This window comes from Arvicola amphibius, chromosome 5, assembly GCF_903992535.2.
Source record: "Arvicola amphibius chromosome 5, mArvAmp1.2, whole genome shotgun sequence".
NCBI lineage: Eukaryota > Metazoa > Chordata > Mammalia > Rodentia > Cricetidae > Arvicola > Arvicola amphibius.
In genome coordinates, this window is record NC_052051.1 from 15,076,020 (window position 1) to 15,099,232 (window position 23,213).

General features: G+C 48.6%; 1 protein-coding gene across 1 annotated transcript; it reads left to right on the forward strand.

The window, feature by feature from the left end:
- Positions 1–14,172: 14,172 nt before the first annotated feature.
- On the forward strand, positions 14,173–20,302 carry Fitm2 (fat storage inducing transmembrane protein 2). Its single transcript, XM_038331677.1, has 2 exons — positions 14,173–14,438; positions 16,572–20,302. The coding sequence occupies exons 1-2, from the start codon at positions 14,266–14,268 to the stop codon at positions 17,185–17,187; spliced, it is 789 nt and encodes a 262-aa protein (XP_038187605.1). The 5' UTR covers positions 14,173–14,265; the 3' UTR covers positions 17,188–20,302.
- The last annotated feature ends 2,911 nt before the right edge of the window (positions 20,303–23,213 follow it).

Below are 23,213 nucleotides of genomic sequence, written 5' to 3' on the forward strand. Positions count from 1 at the left end.
AGCTGTCTGGGATCGTGTACCTGTCTGGTGCAGAGCAGAGCTGCTGCCTAGAAGAGGTGGGTGTGAGAATGCCAAACCCTGAGAGGTCTCCTCGGACACTGCCAGTCCAGAGAATATTCCCTGGGAACTTGGCAGAGATCCTCTGACCCAGCTCTGGTCCAGATACTCAATACTTCCTCCTTCCTCCCCTGTGGACTCAGTTGGTTAGGTGATGAGAAGAAATGCCCAGACAGTGGCTAATCCAGACTAGACTCTGGAGTGGCAAAGTGTTACCACTTCAAAGTCAGGGCTCTGTCACATTTTCCCGGGAGACAGACGGCCATCTCCTCTGGCCAAACACCCTCTTTACCAATCCCATAATGTTGGGCTCATTTGATGCCCATAGAAGCAGAACGGGCCCTTTTCTCAGTGCAGCAGCCTCAGGATGGAGGGGGTGACATGGGAAGGACAGATGGCAGAGGATGGCAGAGGCAGAAGGGACACTAGAGGTCAGAGAAAAAGACAAGAGAGACTAGAGAAGGGAAATAGAATGGGAAAGAAGAGAGGAGAGAAGGGAGGCCAGGAGAGGTCAGCATAGATGGGCTTCAAGTTCACTAGGGCACATACCCAAAACAGGCAGCCCCAGGAGGTGGCTGAGAAGGCAGGGACTTCTGCAGATATCCCGGTAGTGCAGCACTTTTAACAGTCCCTGGGGAGCAACGGCATCTGACGTCCCATCTAGCAGCCCCCTCCTTATCCAGCCAGCACATTCAGAGAGAGGCTCCGCCTGCCTCTTCTGTGGGCTTTTCCCTCCAGCCCTTTGCCGTCTGGAGTGTGCAGGGGCTGTGGCTAAGCTGCCAGCTGAGCGGGGGGAGGGGGGAGGTATAGCAAAGGGGTAGGAGTCCTAGGAGGACATGCACCCAGGGAGATCCCAGACCTAGTGGAGTCCTCTACTCGCCAGACCCCTGTAGAATAAGGAAGCAGGAGAGAGTTCCGACTTCTCCCTAGGAAGCCCTCCAGTCTCAGAACGGGCAGACATGATGGGATCCAGGTATGAACATCTTCCATGTGTCACACCTTGGGATGAGAGTTTTATACACACAAGCACAGCCAACATTCAGAGGCAGGTGCCACGACCCCTTCCTGTCCCGTTTCGTAGAGGAAGACTCTGAACCCCACAGAGGTGAATGAAAAGAAGGCCACAGTCAAGAGAGCCTGGGTTCAAATCCAAGTCTGCTTGATGCCCAGGGCCCCGTTAGTCAGAGAAATTAATTGATGTTCTGCTCTGTACCCCCACAAAAATGCAGGTGTTGGGGGTGAACCCTGGAGAAGGCTTGAGCCACTCAAACAACATGTGTGTTCAGCAAGGGGGTTCAAACCCCTTTAATCCATTCACTGCAAAACATCCATGAGCAGTTGATGGGTGAACTGTCTGACCCTCACCGGAACAAGTGAGAGCAATGAAGGCACCTGTCTCATCAAGCACTCGTGAGAGCAAATGAGTCGATGTTTGTGAAGTTACAACAGCAGCTGCCACACAATGTGTTTTCTGTGGGTGTGTGCACTCATGTTCATGCACACCCATGCGCTCATATTCGGCTGTTTATACTTGGGTGCTATGTGCGCACTGGTGCAGTTACATGTACATAGGCATGCGGGTGTCTGTGTCCTGTCATATACATCCAGGTGCATGCATGAGCACACATGAGTCTACATATACAGGCATGGGTGCGATTGGAACCCAGCTGATCTCTAAGATGCTGAAACTGAGGGTTTGGCATTCACGTCTCTCCTCTTTGGTTGCTTGTATTCTGCACAAATAACAAACATTCCTTTAATGCTAGGAGAGTCACACTTACAGGAAATGTGTAAAAGAAACAAGGTTGAAAACCCCCAGGCTGGGGCTGGAGAGTTGGCTCAGTGATTAAGAGCACTGTTGCAAAGGACCTGGGTACAATTCCCAGCATCCACATAGAAGCTCGCCACCTCCTAGGGCACGAGGCACACATGTGGTACACAGACATACATGCAGGCAAAACACACATACATGGCAAGGTTAAGTCCCTGCTCAGCTAGCAGTGCACAGCTGAAGACAGGCTGGGTCACTCGGGCCAGGTCTTCCTCCCCAGACACTTGAAACCCTAGTTCCAGGCTGCCACCCAGACTGCTCCTCCACAGCCCAGACAACACGGCCGCCAAAACACACTCCTGCTGCAGCAATGTCCCTGGCCACAGCATCCTTAGCTTGGCCAAACGACGACTGGAAACTAAAGGAGGCTGTGGGAGGCTGAGATCCCTGACCTCAGCAGGGCCTTCCCATCATAGGGTAAGAAAAACAGACACAAATAACACTAGTTCTTGGGGACTGGGGATTGTCAAGTCCAAACCCCTCTGGCTGCCTGACCTGGACCACTCCCTTGTGAGGTGCCCAAACCTTGTTTCAGAGTTTAGCATCAATGGTCCCAGTTCACAGGGCATCTTTGAGGCAGAGACACATCTTTTGTAAAGATGGAAACACTCTCTGCTCCCCTGTGGACAAGACTGACCCCTTTCCATGAGGCAGATTTTCAGCAGATAAAATAGCCAGGGTAGGGCAGGTAATAATTAGGGGTGGCCCAGATTAGAAGCTCTTGGTTAGTGTCTACTTCTGCTCGGTTCAGTTACTGCCTGTTTCTTGCCTTCTCTGAGCATGGGGAAGGAAGGGACATTCTCCCAAAGAGTGGGATTGGGGCTGTGTAGATTGGTGTGTCACAGGGCAGGCTAGGTCCAGACAGCCCGGGTTGCTGGACCAGATCCAAGGGTCATTGGCCGAGTGGCCACCAGCAAGCTACTCAACCATTCTATGCTTTGGTACCTTTGTCTATAAAGTGGAGCCACCGGGCTGGAGAGAGGGCTTAATGGTGAAGGGTGTGCTCTCCTCTTCTCGAGGACCTGAGTTTGGTTCTCAGCATGTATGTTAGGTGACTTACAACTCTTGAAACATGTATGCGCACACACATGCGCAGACACACATGCATGTATACACATACACACATACACACACAGTGGGGGAGGGAGTTAAAAATAATAAAAATATGGGGCCGAGGCCAGGCATGATGGCACACACCTTTAATTCCATCACCCAGGAGGCAGATGCAGGCTGTGAATTCAAGGCAAACCTGGTTTACCTAGTGAATTCCAGACCAGTTGGGGCTACGGTGACATTCTGTTGAAAACAAAACAAAACTCTCATTTATCACGACACACCTGTGATGGTCAGAGGACAATCTGTAGGAGCCTGCTCTCTCTCTTTCTTGGGACCATGTGGGTCCCGAGGTCAAACTCAGTTCGTCAGGCTTGGCCACAAGCACCTTTACCCACTGAGCCATTTTGCCCCTGTTGGTATCTCTTAAGGCAATCAATGAAATGCCTGTCATAGCACAAGCTGCGGTGTTTATAATAACTAATAATAACATCAGCAGGCAACATTTGTGGAGCATGTGGAAGATGACAGGTTATAAATGCTTCATACATGTAGTCTTGTTAAGCCTTATTCCATGTTCATGATGCCAGCACCCCTGTTCTCCAGCTGACAAGGTGGAAGTTCAGATAGGCTAAGCAGTTTGCCCAAGTTCAGATAGTCAGCCTCAGGGGAATAGGGATTCTAGGGTAGGTCTCTCCCGCTCCTGCGCACAGGTTGTAGCTGAACCAAGAGTGTAGACCAGGAGACTTCGGCTGGACAGAGGGGAGTGGGAAGCCCTTAGAGATCATCTGGGCCATTTGTCAGTTGAGAAAAGAGGTTCAGAGAGGTTAAAACACTTGTCCAAGGACAATACACAGCAGCTGGCAGGCTCCGGACTGCAGCCCAGATCTGTCACTCCAAATCCAAGCAGGAGGAGGGCAGTCATTAAGAACAGAAAAGCTACAGGATTTTGGTTTTGTCTTGTTTTTTCTTTGTTTTGAAATAGGGTTTTGCTCTCTAGCCCAAACTGGCCTCAAAATTGTAGCAATCCTCCTATTTAAGCCTTTCCACAGTCTTTTTTTAATTAATTTTTTTGAAAAAAAGATTTTAAAATGTTTATGTGTATGAGTAGTTTGCCTGCATGTGTGTAAGCGCACCATGTGTGTGCCTGGTGCCTTCAGAGGTCAGAGAAGGGAGTAGGATCTCAGGGAACTAGGGCTATGAGATCGTGAGCCTCTGGTGTGGGAGAATGATCTGTATTCTGTCAATTATATTTTAAATAAATGCTGATTGGCCAGTAGCCAGGCAGGAAGTATAGGCAGGACAACCAGACAGGAAGTAGAGGTGGGTCAATGAGAACAGGAGAATTCTGGGAAGAAGGAAGCCCATTCCTCTGTAGTCCTGTCCAGACACAAAAGAAGCAAGCTGTAACTACACCGCTGAAAAAGGTACTGAGCCATATGGCTAACACAGATAAGAATAATGGACTAATGTAAGTTATAAGAGTTAATAAGAAGCCTGAGCTAGGGCTGGAGAGATGGCTCAGAGGATAAGAGCATTGCCTGCTCTTCCAAAGGTCCTGAATGGTAGGTGCTTGGTACACAGACACATCCTGCTAGTCCCACAGTTGACTTTGATGTTTTATTTTGAGACAGTCTCAGGTAGCTTAGGCTGCCCATGAACTCAATATGTAGCCAAGGATGACCTTGAACTTTTTTTTTTTAATGTGCATTATGTTTTGCCTGCATGTATCTCTGTGTGAGGGTGTCAGAAGCTCTGGAACTTGAGTTTCAGACATGCGAGCTGCCATGCGGGTGCCGGGAATTGAACTCAGGACTTCTGGAAGATCAGCCAGCGCACTTCACCTCTGAGCCATCTATCCAGCCCCAACCTTGAACTTTTGATCCTTCTGCTTCTAGTCCTGGGTCACCATTCCCGGCATGATCAGTGCTGAGGGTGGGACCCGAGCATTTGTGCATGCTATGTAAACACTCTATCAATGAGCCAATGAGCTGGATGCCCAGGTCATAGTTCATGTTTTGGGTTTGTGTTGTTTTATAATTCAGAAAGCTGAACATTAACAATGACAGTAGTTCCCCAGCCCCAGTTCCCACCTGTCACTGCCTTAGCTATGTACAGGAATTTTAATCTTTTTTAACAGTTGAGAACATAGCTTCAAAGAGGGAGGCCACTGCCTGAAGCACATAGCGAGTACATCTGGACACCAAGATTTGACCTGTAGCCAGGCCTGTGTCCCCAGAACAGCAGAATGGAGAGGCTGCGGGTGACTGTCCCTTGACCTAGAGAGGCTCACAACGGCTCAGAGTGTCTGAGTAGCTTTGCAAATAAATATACATAAAATACCTCTGGGCCCCAAGGCCTTGTTCTTTGTTCCCTCTGCCCCATCCAGCACTGGCTCTTCTGTGGGTCACTCAGAGGGAAGCAGGATGATGTAGCGGGTGAGGGCGAGCATTTCAGAGTCTAGAACTCCATATGACCCACACCAAGGCCTAGGCCTTCTCTGGAACTCTTTCTCATTTGTAAAATGGGAACAAGAAATAGGTGCTTCCGAGCTGGGGCATGGTGGTGAAGGTCTTATCACCCTAGCTACTCCGGAGAGCAAGGCTGGAAGATGGTATGTTCAAAGTTAACCTTGAACTTAGATGGAGCCTATCTCACAAAAGTGAAAAGAGGGGTCTGTAATATAGCTAAGTGGGTACAGGGGCTTGCCACCAGCCTAATAACCTGAGTTTGAGCCCCATGGGATCTACATGAAAGAAGGAGGGAACTAAGTTGTCTTTTGACCTACCTCCTCCCATACACACACTAAATAGGTAAATGTAATACATATATAATATATATTTAATGATATATACAATTATATATAAATATATTCAATGAATATAAGGCTGGAGATGTAGCTCGGCGGTAGAGCACTTGTCTAGTATGTGGAAGGCTCTACGTTCAGTACTGGGAAAGAAAAAGGTTCTTTGATCCAGGGTGACTGATCAACTGATTGGAGTGCTGGTGCAGAGAAGCAGGAGGGGGGCCACAAACCTATTTTAATTGACCAGATGCCTAAATCTGGATGATGTGATCTTTTATTTTGGAAAAATGTGGTGTGATGATTTGATATAATTATGTAAAATACAGTGATCAAGTCACGGTAACTAGTATCTCCATATCCTTGTCTTGAGAGCTGTCCTGCTCTCTGCATATGTGTGTGCATGTGTGTGTGTGTGTGTGTGTGTGTGTGTGTACGTGTGTATGTGTGTGGGGGGGTATAAGTGTATGTGTGGAGGCCAGAGGTTGACAGGGAGTGGGCTTCTTACTTGATTACTTTCCACCCTTTTGTTTGTTTGTTTTTGAGACTGTGTTGTGTCTTTTATTTTATCCAAATGTCATTGGTTAATTGAATGGGGTTCCCACAACACTGTGTAGCTTTGCTTGGCCTGAAACTCACCGTGTAGACAAGGCTGGCCTCGAACTCACAGAGATCACCCACCTCTGTTTCCCCAGTGCTGAGGTTAAGGACGTGAGCTACCCTGCCTGGCTCCACTTTTCTTTTGAGATGGTATCTCTCTGTGAACCTGGAGCTCATCATTCAGTTAGATTGTCTAGCCAGGAAGCCCCAAATTCTCCTGCCTCTGCCACCTCAGTGATAGGATTATAGGCAAGAATAGCCATGGCCAGCTTTCTCCTTGGAAACTTGGAGTCCTGTCTCAGGTTCTCATGCTTGCTGGAGATTGGACGCAAAACTTCATGCATACTAGGCGAATACTCTATCTATTATTGACCCATATCCTCAGTCCTTCCCTAGCTCTTCATACAATGACTGTATGTAGTTTATGTCAGGATCCAGGTAACATTTGTTCTGGTGACTGTATGTAAAAATATACCTACTTGTATACAAGATCAGGTAAAATTGTTACACCTCAGTACAATTTTAAGGATTCTGTAAGGTTTTAAAAAATCTGTTTAAAAGAATTCTCTCTTGCATTGACAAGATGGCTCAGTTGGTAAAGACATTCTCCGACAAGCCTGTCCACCTGAGTTCTCTCCTCAAAACCCATGAGAGAGAAGTAACTCCTGAAGGTCACCCTCTGTGTTAGGAATATTTCTTAAGAATGAGCCTCTCTGCCGACGCAAATAATTCCAATCAGACCAAATTAGACCGAATAAAAGATGTCCATGTTTACTGCAGTGCTCTGGGGTGGCCCAGAAAAACATAGGGAGGGAAAGAGAGAGAGAGAAAAGGGGAGACCACTGGAAACCCAGAGACCAAGTGTTCCTTTTCTGGGGAGCAGCCTAAACAACCTGTGAGAGTGGTCCTGACCCTTCCTGGGGAGGGGTCACTGTTTGGCGGGCTTTCCTGGAGGTGGAGGTGGAGTCTGGACCAAGGCAACTCCCAGGAGATGGGGCTTGAAATGTAGCTTCCTGCTCCATTCCTGCTCCATTGGCGCTCCAAGGATGCGTGCCAGGGGCTGGGATGACGCTTTGAACCAAACATCCTAGACTCCTTGGATATAGGGGTGTCAGGGGGCTGAGGTCTCACTTTTGACCAAACGCTCTGACCCCCACATGCATGCCATGATATGTGCCCCTTCCTTCAGTAAATAAATTAATGTTAAAAAACTAATAAAGTATTCTGTCAATAGGAATGCAATTTAAAATCTTAAGGAGAAACATACACTGGAGCTGGAAAGATAATGGTTCAGTAGTTAGGAGTGTTTACTGCTCTTGAAGACAGACGACGGGAATTTGGTTGCAAGCACCCATATTGGCAGCTCCCAGTCACATGTAACTCCACCTCCAGGAGATTACACACACACACACACACACACACACACACACACACACACACACACACTTTTTTTTTTTGTTTTTTCGAGACAGGGTTTCTCTGTAGCTTTGGAGCCTGTCCTGGAACTAGCTCTTGTAGACCAGGCTGGCCTCAAACTCACAAAGATCCACCTGCCCCAGCCTCCCGAGTGCTGGGATTAAAGGCGTGCGCCACCACCGCCCGGCCAATCTTTTTAAAAGAGAGATGGTGGTGCAGAACTTTAATCCCAGCATTTATGAATCCAAAGCAAGAGGATCTCTGTGAGTTCGATGCCAGCCTAGACTATATAGTTGCAGGCTACCTGTTAGCCAGGTGCAGAGAGTAACTGGGTTAACCCTGACGATGTGGGGATGGGGAGACATTCTTATCCTCCTAACATACAATTCATAACCACACACGAATACTTCCCTGACACGTTGCCAAGGGATTTTCAAAACCCTCCATTAATCTTGAGGAGCTGGGTCGGCTGGAAAGAGTAAGGACTCAGGCAGGGAGAACAGCCTCTTCGCCAGGTGCTGAGAGTAACTGGGTTCTACGGAAGCCCAAAAGGCCCGCCTAGGGGAGCATTTGAGGGTACGGAGACTAACCGGGAATGGGAGAGCAGGGAGGCACCAGGAGGTCAGCAGAACTGTTCAACAGGGGACCTTGGTGTTTTGCCAGAGTCTACAGGAAGCACAAGGCTGAGGATGGGATATGGCACCGGAGGAAGGAGTATGTGTAAGAGCAGCTCTGAGCCCTTCACCCTACACCACCGCCAAGGCCTGATCTCCCACAGTCCCCTGGAACCCTCCGGAGAAGTGCCCGGAGATGTCCCCTATCAAGGACAGCTCTGCTGAGAGGCCGACAGCGGACATCAGCCTGGTGTTTGCAGAGGCTAAGCCAGAGAGCCGCTCGGCCTCCTGGGGTGGCGGAGAGAGAAGCGGGAGAGCAGAGGTGGCGTGCTTGAGCTGCTAGTCACGGATGCCCGAGGGTGACTGGTATTGTCGCATAGAGCGAGCTGGCCGTCAAGCCCCAAAGGTGCTCTGTGGTCCCGCTGCTGCGCCAAGGCCCTGTAGTCCCGGGTCAAAGCCATGCCCGTAGGGCTGGCGGCCGCAGGACTAGGAAAATCCTCCTCCTGGTCCAGGACAGCTGCACCCGCCAGGTGTGGCTGCGGAATTTGCTGTGTCGCCTGCCCGCGCAGCTGGAGCGGAAAAGCCCAGGCGTCAGAGCCCCCTGTCTGAGCACCCAGCCGCGCATTCCTGCAAGGCCCACAGCCACCGCCCAGCTGGACCCTAAGAATTCGACAGGGCGGGGTGGAAAGGGACCGTGGGACCCTCGGGCCACTGTCCATCTGTTAAATGGGGGTGATTACACTGCCTTCTCTGTCTCGCCAGTGGCTCTAAATGTCTCCCAAAGACCATCTTTATTTCAGAGGTGTCGTTTATTGTACCCCTAACTAGATGCTTGACCCCGAACAAATAGGACTTCACATACTTCTGCAGGATACGCAGTTGACAAGGTTTCTGGCTTTTCCAGCAAGGAAACAGATGGACAAGGAACTTGTCAGAGGTAGGGCGGGTAATGAACATGCAGCTAGACTTGAATTCACATCTGTGTTTTAAACCAAAGCAATAGATGATGTTTATACACTGTTGGCTTGTCACTTGGTAAGCGTGGCAAAGTGCTGTGGGTGCTAGTTAGATTATCCCAAAGCAGGGTGTGTTAGAGCCTCACCCACCAGACCCAGGAGTCAAGTTAAGGACCAGGAGTGAAGCACTTTGTCCAGTGGGGCCTACGTATCTTACTTTGAGTCCTAGCTCTGCTGGCTGTGTGACTTTGACTATGTGTCTTAGCCTGTCTGAGCCTCAGCGTTTGCAATTGTAGAAAGGAATATAACAGTACCTACCTGGGGGAGGCTTATCCTTGTGGGAAAGAGAGCGGTCTAGAGGATTTTAACTCAGAGCCCAGTGCCTGACATACTCTACCTATTTCTTATTTTGCTATGATTTCTTTGGTTGCTTATGCATTTGTTTTAATGGAGCGTTGTGAAATATAACATATATATGAGAAGTCAGTGTAGATTTAACGAGTATTTTTTTTAAACCCAGGTGAAGAAACAGAGAATGTCTAACTGTTCAACCCCAATACCCCCCTCCCCCACCATTCTGGCATGAGGTTGTCCTTGCCTCTCTTTCTGGTTTCTCTTTCATCAATGACAGCTACCTCTTCCAAAGCCTGGACCCTCCACTGCCCGAGATGAGATAGGCTGAGGTCTGTAAGAGGCATGTCCAGAGGAGGAAGCTGGGAGTTGGGGAGGAGCAGATCACAAAGCTGCTTGGGGTTAGTGAGGGTCCCAAGCAAGAGCCGTGCCCTTCTCCCCGCAGCTGCTGGTGGGTAAAGGCGGGTGCTCCTCATAGCACACCCTTGCTGTCCCTTCACCTAAGTCTGTATATGTTGGAGGCACAGACAGCATGTACAACCCTTTCCTGCTAGAAAGGCCTAAGATCCAGCCTCTGGTAGACACACTAGCCTTACTCAGCTGCTCCAGGAGAGGCTGGTTATTCCCTGGGGTCAGATAGAGCAGCAGCCAGAGGTGACGAATGAACAAAACTTTGCAGAAAGAGTTCAAGGAGAAGGATTTGGTGCTGGGGTGAGCATCCAACTTGTTGCCAGGAACTGAAGATGAGAGAGCCTCCTACTGGGAGAGTCTCTCTCCCAATCTGAATGAATTATTTCACAGGGACCAACCAACAAAAGGGCACGGCTGGTCACTCTTCTGGGAATAGCTGCTTCTCACCATTCCTTTGGCTGACCACTGGCCAAGCCATCAGACCTCGGTGTGGGGAGAGTTCAGTTGTTCCAAGAGTTGTCCCTGACTCTTCCCTCTCTTCCAGGGCCTAAACTGACTTCTGCCAAGCCCATCATTTCACCTCAGCATCTTCCAGACCCTGGGGACCACAAAGCAGCCATTTGTAATGATGGGAACCCCTCAAGATGAAAGTTGTAATCATTTCATATCTGTTTTTAGCCATTATATATTTTCTATTCATAAAGAGTCTATTTAAATAACATAAATAAAAAAATTCCTTTTGCTCACTGCTTTAGTAATGATTCTCTAAGAAATTTAACCTATGTATGTATGTATATAGGCATTTTGTATGCCTGTATACCATGTGCATGCCTGGTGCCCATAGAGGCCATAAGAGGGTGTTGGATCCCCTAGCACTGGAGTTACAGGGGGTTATGAGCTGCTGTGCAGGTGTGGGGAATACATCCTGTGTTCTCTGAAAGAGCAGCCGGTGCTCTAAGCTGCTAAGCAAGTATTTCTAGCCCTAGAAATGAGTCTTTATGCTGGATACAGCTCGGAGGAGTATATTTACTTAACATGAACAAGACCCCACACCAACAGTAATAATTCACTGATTTATCCAGCAACACAATTGTTTGGCTGCTTTGTAAAGGCCACATTCTGTTCTAGACACTGTCCATCAGAGAAGGAAACAGCATGCTCTCTGGAACTGGCATCTCAGTTAGGGGAAGACAGAAAATAAACACATGAATAGAGAAATTACAAATTATAGCTTGGGAGACAAATATGGCAGTACCAACCTATAATCCCAGTACTCAGGAGGCAGAGGCAGGGGGATCTGGATTTCAAAGTCATTCTCCTGTTTTAAGAGGCTGCTTGTTCATTTTCCAGCCGCCCACACTCCCGAAATAATTGCACAGAAACTATATTATTTAAATTACTGTTGGGCAATTACTTAAGCGTATTGCTAGCTAGCTCTTACATCTAGAATTAACCCATCTCCATTATTTTATATTTTACCATGAGGTTCGTGACCTACAAGCAAGGTTTCAGCATGTCTGTCTCTGGCAGCAACTCCATGGCTTCTCTCCTGACTCCACCTTCCTTTTCCCAGGATTTGGTTTAATTTTCCCTGCCTGGCTAAGTTCTACCCTATCAGGCCAAGGCAGTTTCTTTATTAACCAATGGTATTCACAGCATACAGAGGCGAATTCCACATCATTCTCCAATAATATGAGTTCAAGGCCTCTTGAGCTACCTGAGACCCTGTTTTGAAAAAAGGAAAGAAAGAAAGAAAAGATTCATCTTAAATAGAACCTTTGATGAAGACTCTCATTCCAGAAGGATCTCCTTTTCCTCACATTTTTTTATTTTTGTCAAGAATGGCAGATTCACTTCAAAACAGACAAGAAAGAAAGAAAGAAAGAAAGAAAGAAAGAAAGAAAGAAAGAAGAAAAAAAAGGTTTATTTGCCCGAGAGAAAACCAATTTTCAATATTACTTTTATTTAGTTAGTTGGGCCTTTGAGACAAGGTCTCACTACGGAGCCCTCTGGCCTAGAACTCTCTGTAGCCCATGATGGCTGTGACTTTTGTGCGGCCCTCCTGCTTCTGTCTCCCAATGCTGGGATTATAGTCGACTGCCCCAAGCTGTGGTTTGAATCTGAAATAAAGCTAGGCGGCTCCCTTGCCAAAGGCCAGTGTTCCAGAAGACGGGCTTTTGGGAAATGATTGGATCCTGAGCATCCTTACCTCACCGGGAGTAATCCACCCACAGATTGTTGTCAAGAGGCAGAAGGCAGGAAGAGGGCCTGGTTTTAGGAAGCAAGCCTGGGCTCCTCCCATCTCCACCTCTTCCTCCCTCCCACAGGTGAGCTGTGGCAACACCACACGGCTCCTTCAGGATCTCTCACCCTTGTCGCCTTGCCACAAACCTTACAGCACCAGACCATCAGCCAACTGCAAACCAAACCTTCAAACTGGGAACAAAACAAGAGTTTACTTCTGGGCTCTTAGTTTAATTTATTTAGCATTTTATTGATTGACCTGGTGGTCATGTAGCCTAGGCTGGTCACCTGGCCTTGAACTTCTAATCGACCTGACCCCACCTACCCAAATTCTGGCCTTACAGGTACATAGTGCGGTGCCAAGCTTCTCTGTGGTTTTCTGGTTTGTAGTTTTACATTCAAGTATTTCCATTTTGATTCATTCTTTCTTTCTTTCTTTCTTTCTTTCTTTCTTTCTTTCTTTCTTCTTTCTTTTTCTTTCTTTCTTTCTTTCTTTCTTTTGATAAGTTATGTGAGATAAGAAGTCAGTTTTGTGTTATAATAAGGTCACTTGTTTGTTTCCCAGCCACCCAGCAGCTCAGACCCAAAATAATCACACAGAAACTATATTATTTAAAACACTGCTTGGCCCATTAGTTCTAGCTTCTTATTGGCTAACTCGTTCATATTAATTTAACCCATCTCCATTAATCTGTGTATTGCCACGTGACTGTGGCTTACAAGGTAAGTTCCTAATATCTGTCTCCAGCAGAGCTACATGGCTTCTCACTGACTCCATCCTTCTTTCTCTCAGCATTCAGTTTAGTTTTCCCCGCCCAGCTTAATTCTGCCTTGCTATAGGCTCAAGCCAGCTTTCTTTATTCATTAATGGTAATCACAACATATAGAGGAGAATCCCACATCAGCTTGCTCTTCTAAACATAGATATTGTCACCCCCAAACCATTTACTAAAGACACTGTTCTTTCCTGGTTATTTTTTCTTGGCATGTTTTTTAATGATTAACCCATGCTATACACAAGGATTTATATTTGGGCTTTCTTTATTCTTTTTTATTACAACAATATTTTATGAATTCAGACGTTCATAAGTATTTTGAACATATTCACCATTTATTCCCCTATCTCCTCTCAGATCCACTTCTCACCTTCCCACCCCTTCCAATTTAGGAATGACAGACTAAAACCCTGCCTCAAAAAACAAAGTAAGGCGGGGCATGGTGGCACATGCATTTAATCCCAGCACCCGGGAGTCAAAGTCTGACAGTCTCTGAGTTCCAGGCCACCCTGGTCGACAGTGAGTTCCAGGACAGCCAGGGCTACACAGAGAAGCCCTGTCTCTACAAAACAAAACAAAAGTGAATAAAATTTAGTAATTATTTTGTGGAATTACTTCCCGGTAAAATTTATAAAAATAAAATCCCCGAACCCTATATTTGAACCGCCATAAGGAACTCCTAAGTCCACAAACTAGCTCTTAAGAAGAGTGACCCTCTTATTGCTGTTTGCAGATCAGAAAAGCAAGTATCCCATGGAGGTGTCTCTACGAGGAACCAAATGATGCCTGACCCCTGATCTAATTCCTACTGAGCTACAATTATTCTTCCTCAACCTCCAGGAAAACCCGCACAAACATGAGCAGAGCAGGTTGTGCAAGTCAAGTGAAACCTGTAGTACTGGCAGCATGTCGCCTGGAGGCGCTCAGGTTAGAGAAGGAAAAGCGGCCAAGGTAGTTACAGACCTGCGCTCTGCAAAGGCCACTCAAAGCCACTAGAGGGAGTATGCGCTCCCCTCGTTGGGGGGGGGGGGGAGGCGGAGCTTGCGGGAAACACGCATGCGCCCGGAGGCAGTCGGTGGCACCAGCCCGGGAGAAGGGCAAGACGGTGGCCGAGAGGGTTCCGGGAGAAGGACGGTGGCCGAGAAGGTCCGGCATGGAGCACCTGGAGCGCTGCGCGTGGTTTCTCCGCGGGACGCTGGTGAGGGCGGCGGTGCGGCGCTACCTGCCCTGGGCGCTGGTGGCCGCCATGCTGGCGGGCTCGGTCCTCAAGGAGCTGTCCCCGCTGCCCGAGTGCTACCTCAGCAACAAGCGCAACGTCCTCAACGTGTGAGTGCACCAGGCTCCGGGCGCTGCCCGGGTGGACGAGCCGTCGGGAGGGATGCTTGTCTTGACAGCCGCGTCCGCGCGCTTGTGGAAACGCGGGGACCCTGGGAAAGCGAGTGACACTCGCGCCTTACGTTTGAGGATTCCGATAGGAGGACCGAGTTGACGGGCGGGCCGGTGACAGGCTGAGTTGGAGGGGACAGTGTGTCTGAGGTGCTCTGAAGCTGCTACTCATCACCCGCTCCCTTCCAGTTAGGCTCTGGCCCCTGTCCTGTTTGGGGAGATGTCACTTCCCTTCTGCCGGCTTGTCAGACATCCCTCTCCTAACCCCTGTGACAGAAACCCCCACCGTTGTCTTAAAGACCACCTCTAGACCCACCCGCCACCCTGCAAAGTTTTTCCCTTCCGGCCGTGTATTGGTAGAAGAGTGAAGCCTCCCGCGCCGGTGACCTTTCTCCTGGATCTCCTTGGACTTTTCGCAGTCGTTTAAAGTGCATGGCAGTTGCCCAGGAAAGCAACCCCGGCGGACTTCTTTGGGACATCTCTCTAACTCCTCCCACTTCTTTCCTAGTCTTTTAAAACACTATTATCCAACGTTTATTGCACAAAACCCCGTTGTAGCAAGTACAGGGAGTCTGGAAGCTGAAATTGCTCCTTTGCTGTGAATCTAAGACCAGAGTTTCCAGCAAACTGAGAGTCTACCTAACTTTTCTTATCTGCTTAAAACTCTGTTTTGGCAGCTGGGTCGAGTTTCTGGCAGCCCTTAGCTTTGGCAAGGCTTTCCTTATCAATGCCGCTGACGGTTTTAGTGTCAGTCTCCTTGGTGGTGTCTGAGAAATTACTGGAAGCTAGGGACGAGGCATTCTGTCCTTGGCCCCCCTTCATCCTTACCCACTGAGTGGCCGGGCTAAGAATAGAGCCTGAGGGTGATAGCTGCCTGAGATCTCTTTGTGGGTTTTCTGCAGCTCACTCCCAGGTCGGCCACCTTTCATGAGCACCGGGCAGGCAGACCTGGCAGCTCTTGTCTTATCTGGCCTGATGAACTAGGAGCCCAGCAGGCTGGCACGCTAGTCTGTTGCTTAGGGGTAGCCATGGATTCTAATGTTTTGTTTCAAGACATGGTGCTGATTGATGGGAGGGAACTGACAGAGACTCACTGAATCTGAATCTGGGAGAGGTTTTGAGAATTGCTTGGCGCTCTCTGCTTCACCAGCTGAGGGAGCTGAGGCCCCAAGATACAGCAACAAATAGAGTCAGAGTCGGGATCAGAACCCTGGTCCTGTGGATTGAAGGAAAGCTCGCTCGCGCTCTCTCTCTGTTCTCTGTCTCAGACTTACCAGCCTTACTTATTACCACTAGTGTGGTAGAAAAGGGCTTTGGGGCTGGGCAAAGGGTAGCTCAGTCTGTGTTTGCTGGTGTGTGTGTGTGTGTGTGTGTGTGTGTGTGTGTGTGCGTGCGTGCGTGCGTGTGTGTGGCGCTGGCAAAGTATTGAGTTTTCCGAGCCCCCAGAATCTGTCTATAAAATGGGACAAATGATGGCCGGGGGTACAACTTGGTGGAGAGAGTGCTGCCCTAGCATGCACCCCAGGTTTGATCCCCAGCAACATGTAAAACTGGGTGTGGTTGCATGCACCTGTAATGGCACTACTAGGGTGGTGGAAACAGGAGGATCCATCCATGTTCAAGACCATCCTCAGCTACCAGTGTGATGCCAGCCTGGGCTATATACTTAAAGACAAATGACCCCTTCCTCCTCAGCTGATTGTGAATTTTTCTGTGGAAGTGGATGTGTGTAAACATATCTGACTTTTGATAGAAGCTCAGGTCTTGCTTTCCTGAGCAGGTAGCACAACTGGAAAACTGCAGGCCCTGGATTTGAACCCTAGTCCACCACTTACGAACTCCTCTCTGTCATGACACATCTGTGTGGCTCAGTTATGGATGAACTAATTTCACTACTTAGGAAATAAAGCATGGGTGAGCATGTTTTAGGGATTCAAACACAGTAGCTATTTGGGTGGACAACTTTGATTGGTTTCATTTAACTTCCCTTGGGAACTTAGATACCCAAAGCATGATGATGCCATTTCTTGTCTGCCATGTCTCCTCTTCACCTGCTCTTTCCTCTTCTGTCAGGTATTTTGTTAAAGTGGCCTGGGCCTGGACAGTCTGTCTCCTCCTGCCTTTCATTGCCCTCACCAACTACCACCTGACGGGCAAGGCCGGCCTGGTCCTGCGGCGGTTGAGCACGCTGCTCGTTGGCACAGCCATCTGGTATGTCTGCACAGCCCTCTTCTCCAACATTGAACACTACACAGGCAGCTGCTACCAGTCCCCAGCCCTGGAGGGCATCAGACAGGAGCATCGGAGCAAGCAGCAGTGCCACCGGGAAGGGGGCTTCTGGCACGGCTTTGACATCTCAGGCCACTCCTTCCTGCTGACCTTCTGTGCGCTCATGATTGTGGAGGAGATGGCCGTTTTGGACGAGGTGAAGACGGATCGCGGCCACCGCCTCCACACCGCCATCACCACCCTGGTTGTCGCCCTGGGCTTTCTGACCTTCATCTGGGTATGGATGTTTTTGTGCACAGCCGTTTATTTCCACGACCTGATCCAGAAGGTGTTTGGCACCTTTTTTGGTTTGCTGGGCTGGTACGGGACATATGGGTACTGGTACCTGAAGTCCTTCTCTCCCGGGCTTCCTCCCCAGAGCTCTAGTTTGACTTTGAAGCGAGAAACTTACAAGAAGTAAAAGAGAAACAAGTGGGGACAGGAGGACAATGGCTGATAGATTTTCCACCTACTTTGTCCGGTGACTGGCTGAACTATTGGTCCCACTTCAGAGACCATGCTTACTAGGCACTTTTGTGGTGGGGTGGAGTCTGGGGAATGTTCGGGCCTCAGACTCTGCTGGTGATGCCATCCATGCTGGCAGCACCACCATTCCTGCCCGATACTTCTCATCTCTGGCAAGACGTGACCTTAATCTGTTCCCTAAGGGAGAGCTAAGGCTCAGCAGAGGGATGGCAGACAGCCTCATGATGTGGGTCAAGGGGAACCAGAGCTGCAGGACTCCCTCTGCTGTGGTCTCCCTGGCTCTGGTCCTTTTAACAGTGTTTCCCCACAGCCAATCCTAAGATGAGCATTTATCTCTGGCAGGTTCTTTATCAAACACCCCGATGCCTAAAACACACTCTCTGGCTATAGTAATCCACCTCCTCTTTGGAGTATTGACATTTGCACCTGGCTATGACCAGTTCCCAGCGGGGGCCACAGCCCTGCAGTGCCTGGATAATTTTTATGTAGTGAACAGTGGTAAGATCTTTTTGTCTGCGCTGTCTATTGTTACGCGTTGGTTTTTGGAGCAGAAACCGAGAACCGCATTTTCCCCTCTTCTCCCCTGCGTGAGGGCAGTATGGTTTAATTGTCACCGTGGCATTTGTTCTTTGATGACAAAGCTTCAGTACTGCACTTTGGCGTGTGAAAATTGTTTTGAGGGTTTTTTTTGTTGTTTTGTTTTTTTAGAACACTAACTTAACTTTTTAAAAGCAAAACTCTTGGCTTATTGTATTAAATCCCACCTCATAGGGTTGTTCCCTCTGTTAAGAATAAAACTGGAGCCCAGGGGGCATGGTGCTGCACGTCTTTAATCCCAGCACTAGGGAGGCAGAGGCAGGCGGATCTCTGTGAGTTTGAGGCCAGCCGGGTTGGTCTGTATAGTGAGCTTCAGACCAGCCAGGTCTGTAGAGTCTCAAAAATAAAATAAAATAAAAATAAAAAAATAAAACAAACAACAAGAGTCAAACTGGAAAGTAGGCATTTCATTATTTAATGGATTTTGAGCTGAGAGAGTCATTCTGTGAAGTGCTTATTGGTACTGAGACCTTCCTGCCCACCTACCATTGGTCGAGACAGAATAAGGTTCAGGATCATAGGATTATAGGACAAGTACCATAGGCAAGGAATTTTTACCTTTGGAGAAGATTATGATAATTCAGAAGTGAAATAAAATGTCTTCCTCTGATGCAAGAAACCAGCCAGCGTGCAAAGCCACCCATATTACATACTGCCACCATGCAAAGTTATCCATATTACGTAGTGTCATGACTTTGGCCCCACCTCCTTTTCCTTGTCCCATCAATAGAACCACCCTAAAAGGAGGACATTCAATAGCCGTGACATTCTCTCTACAGCACTTCCTGGTTTCCAGCCATGTCATTATATGGCCTTCACTGAGACTGCTAGGGTTAGAAGTCTTGTCATGCATGTCCCACATGATAAACTTCCAGTCTCCTATAAGAGGACCCCTTTCCTCTCCCAGGTGATCTCTTAAGCCTGTCACACTGAGTCCTGGCCTTTTGGATGATCGATCACCCTTATAGCTGCTTTGACGCCTCTTACCCAGCAGAGCTGGGTAACGGCACTGCCTGATAAGCTTTGGCCTGCCTGTCCTGACTCAAGCTCGGGTTGTTAGGTGCTTAGTTAAGTTAAGAGTAATTTCTTTCTTCCTTTTAATTTAATTTTTTAAAATTTAATTTATTTTTTTTTTTTGGAGTCACGGTCTCCCTATGCAGCCCCAGCTTTCCTGAAACTCACTACGTAGACCAGGCTGTTCCTCAACCTACAGAGATCTGCCTGCCTCTGCCTCCTTAGTGCTGAGATTAAAAATACACTAATATTAAAGCGACCACATCTGGCTACTAAGTAATTTTTTTAAATATAAGGATATATTTGTAATATGTATTTTGTAACCTGTTGAGCTACAGGTCAACTTGACCAATGACGATGTAAGATGTGAGGTGGTGTTACCGAAGGGGAAGGAAGATGGGCAGTGAGGTGTCGCCACAGCGGGGCAGTGAGGTGTCTCCGCGGGGCTGTGGTGAGTTGGTAGGGAATGAAAACATGTTTCACCTCCTGGGAGTTTCCACCCATCCCCCAGGTGAGAATGGGCCTGGGGAAGATGGTAAAGCTGGTCCAGGGAAAGTCCCTCAGGCGTCACATAACAACAGAAGGGACCAGCCATAGTGCACCCAGAAGTTCATTGTCACATCAAGGCCCCAGACAGTTTTCTCACGGGGTCTGACAAGGTTTAAACTTAAACTGACTACGTGTGGGAACTCTTAGGTGCACAGCGTTCTCTACATATTAATGGATTATATTACATGTGCATATTCGTGGTATTCCTCCCTTTCCTCTCTCAATGCCAGGGCTGGGAACCCAGGGTTTTGTGCATGCTGGGCAAGCCCTCTACCCCTGAGCTATACCCTGAGTTCCTTGGAACCCTTGCCTTCTCAGGAGCATGCCGTCCCTCCTGTGCAAGGAAGCTGGCATGGGTGAGTGTTTGGACTGGGGCAGCCATGAGATGTAGGTTTGAATGTCGGCATCACTCCCAACCCACCTGATCAGCGTGCGAGCCTTGCTGCCCTTGCCCGTAAAGTGGAGGCGATTCTTTCAGCACAAAAGGAGGTGACCTGTAAGATGCTGAGGATGAGGGCTAATCAGGCTGTTACCTCCAAGCCTTTTTCTTGACAGCGTTTAGAATGGTCTGGCTCCTCTAGAGAAAACAGAGAAACTAACATCTTTTAGGGAACACTCAGAGCTTGGGTCTCCTATTGAAAATCTCATATCATCTTTCAAAGTGTCTATTGTCCCAACATGTTGAACATGAGACTTTGGGGCATCTGACCAGAGTCGCGCCATGCTGTGTTTGCTTCCCCGGGTGGAGGTTTGCTCACTCGCTTCCATTTGCATCTGTCATCGACTGGGTACCAGATTGTGTTTAGGAATGGCTCATGCCACTGTTATGTACACACAGAGCCCATGTGTAAACAAGCAAATTAAAGTACACCAGAGATGATGGAATCCCACATGATTGAGTTTGGTGTGTTCCTTTCTGCATTTGTTTTTAATTGACTTTTTTGACTTCAACATTTTATTTGTTTGTTTGTTTGTTTGTTTGTTTTGGTTTTCAAGACAACTTGGCTGTCCTAGAACTTGCTCTGTAGATCAGGCTGGCCTCAAACTCCAAGAGATTCACCTGCCTCTGCCTCCCAAGTGCTGGGATTAAAGATGTGCACCATTACCGCCTGACTTAACTTTAACTTTTAAATTAAATTTATTTGTGTGTGTGTGTGTGTGTGTGTGTGTGTGTGTGTGTGTGTGTTGTATGCATGTATGTGTGCACTCGCTGTGGCACACATGTGAAGATCAGAAGACAACTTGCATGAGTTAATTCTTTCCTACCATGTGTGCAGATCAAACTCAGGCAGTCAGGCTGGGCAGCAGGCACCTTTCCCCAGGAGTCGCCTTGTTGACTCTGTTTTTTAGGACTTTATTTATTATTATTGTGTGTATGAGGCATGCGTTTGTGCACATGAACCATAATCTACACATGGAGGTCAGAGGACAACTTTGTGGAGTTGGTTCTCTCCTCCCACGTGGACCTTGCGTGTGAAACCCAGTCCTTTAGATGTGGCAGCAGGTGCTTTTACCCATGAGCCACCTCACTGGCTCAGACTCAGGCCACCTTCTGATCCTTTCTTGAATTATGCTCACAGGAGTCATTTCACGGCTGGAGTGTCTCTGGCTATTTCACCTAAGTCCTTTGTCCTAAGTACTGATATCCTTCTGCCTACCTTACTCTCTTCTCTGTCATTGGATCCTGAGGTCTGGAGCAGCCAGGCCTGAGAGCTGCCCCCTTGGCAGAAGCAGAGAGGTAGGCCTCGCCGGCAGAATGCTATAGAGCAGTGACAGTCTACTGGGACAAGGTCATTTTGCAGCCCTGGGACCCTCCACACACAAAATAGCATTTTATGCCTTTCTGCCCACTTGCTGGCAGCCTGGCCTACTTGGCACCTATGTGCGGTTTGTGCTGAAAGCCTTCGGATCCGAGATTAGAATCTTCTCACGCTGTTTGGTCCTGCAGCAGCCAACTCAGGAGTTTTGAGTCAGAGCCATCCCTTCCTACCTAAAGTGGTGTGTTGGGGTTACAAAGCCAAGTGTGGTACAGGGTTGCATTTCAGGAAGAAGAGCCCCTGCCACCATCAAGTGTCCTGAGTGTAGGTGCAAGGTCAGGAACTGGGAATGTTGAACAGAGAACTTGCTGCCCTGGGGATCCAGAAGCACGTTCATAGAAGGTAACGTTCCTTTTGGTCTGAAAGGATAAGGAATTCAAACTCTTCTGCAGGAAAGGAAAGCCAAGACAGGAACGGCACGCCCAAGGTCATGTAGGTAATTCCATGACTTCTGCCCATTGGGAGAACCTAACCTTCCTCATCTTCAAAAGTCCTGGAGACTAAAGACAGAGTTGGGCAGCTGGTGGAACCTGTAGACGTGCCTTGCTCTGGGCTCTGTTAGAGTGCCTGGCTTGGGCAGGTTCCACCACTGCTTTTTCTGCTGTGATCTTGAACTAGTAACAGCATCTCCGGGCCTAGATCCCTCTTCCAATGAGCGACGGGTAGACTGGAGAACCTCGGCAACCCTGGGATCTGCCCCACTCTCCGTTTGTCTGTTTTGCTTGGTAAAAAGTCCCTCCCGAACTTGTTAGGACTTATTTCAGGAAACAACGTGAGAAGGAATGCACTTGGCTTGAGTGGCAGTAGGCTTACCAGTGAGTGACAGGCAGCAAACTTTGAGCTGCAGCTGCTCACCACCCACTCCCTTTTTCTCTGTGTGGACCTCCAGATGAATTCTGACAGGAGCACCTGGGCCCCGATGGGCTCTCTTCCCAGCTTCAGCACCTCTGGGGAGTGACCAGGGAGCTTTACTGTTGAGCACAGCACAGAGCAGCACCTCCTGTACAAACGATGACGGGGTAGTAGTCACGCTTCATGCTCGCAGGCCTAACCGTCTCCAGGTAGGGGCTGTGCCGTGAGACGCTTGCAGGGAGACTCCCTGACAGCTGCCTGCAAAAATGTCAAGGACCCAGATGCCAGTTAGTCACGTAGTGATTGTAGTTCCTTACTAATAACTGAACCCGGCCGCAGCGAGGAATGCATGATGTAGGAGTGTCAGCTGTGAAGGCGGAGGATCTGGGCTGTATGTCCTCAGTCAGGTCAACCTCTGAGCCTGTTTCCGGAGTTCACTCAGCAGGCACAGGCTAGAAGGAGCAGAGCCCCGGTGTACTGAGATCCCCCAGGCACAGGGGACACAGCATTAAGGCAGGGGCCTGGACTGGACTGTTGAGTGTTACCGACTGGGCAGACAAGGGAATGAGTGACCCCAATAGTGCCTGGACCATCCAGAGCAGAGTGTTCCTCAGTGCGACACAAATAACCAAGGAGAACAATTGGGGAGATGTTTTTGCTTTTTGAGACAGGCTTTGTATGCATGGCTGTCCTGGGACTCATGCAGATCTGTTTGCCTCTGTCTCTCGAGTGCTAGGGTTAACGATGCGTGCCACAAAATCTTATTCATCTTGGCTCATGGTTTGAGAGGTTTCAGTTCATGGCTGGGCTGACTCTATTTCTTTAGGCTAGAGGAGAGGCAGAACATCCCAGGCGGGAGCATGAAGGAGAGGAAACAGCTTACCTCTGGCAGCCATGGTAACCCAACAGGGCAGTGGCCACCCACAGCTGACTATGCTCGGACACGTGTTTGTAATCCTAGCACTTGGTAAGTGGGGTCAGAAAGAGGAGTTCAAGGTCGTTCTTAGATATATAGCAAGTTTGAGGTCGACCTGAGCTACGCAAAACCCTGTTTCAAAACAAAAACAGCAAAAGCACATCCTTGGGACCCAGTTGGAGGGTCCTCTAGGCCTCACCTTCCACAGTTCCACAA

Excerpts from the sequence above, each read along its gene's own strand:
- Fitm2 (XM_038331677.1), top strand. The coding sequence starts at position 14,266 with ATGGAGCACCTGGAGCGCTGCGCGTGGTTTCTCCGCGGGACGCTGGTG. Across the intron at positions 14,439-16,571 it reads AAGCGCAACGTCCTCAACGT|GTATTTTGTTAAAGTGGCCT; the intron begins GTGAGTGCACCA and ends CTCTTCTGTCAG.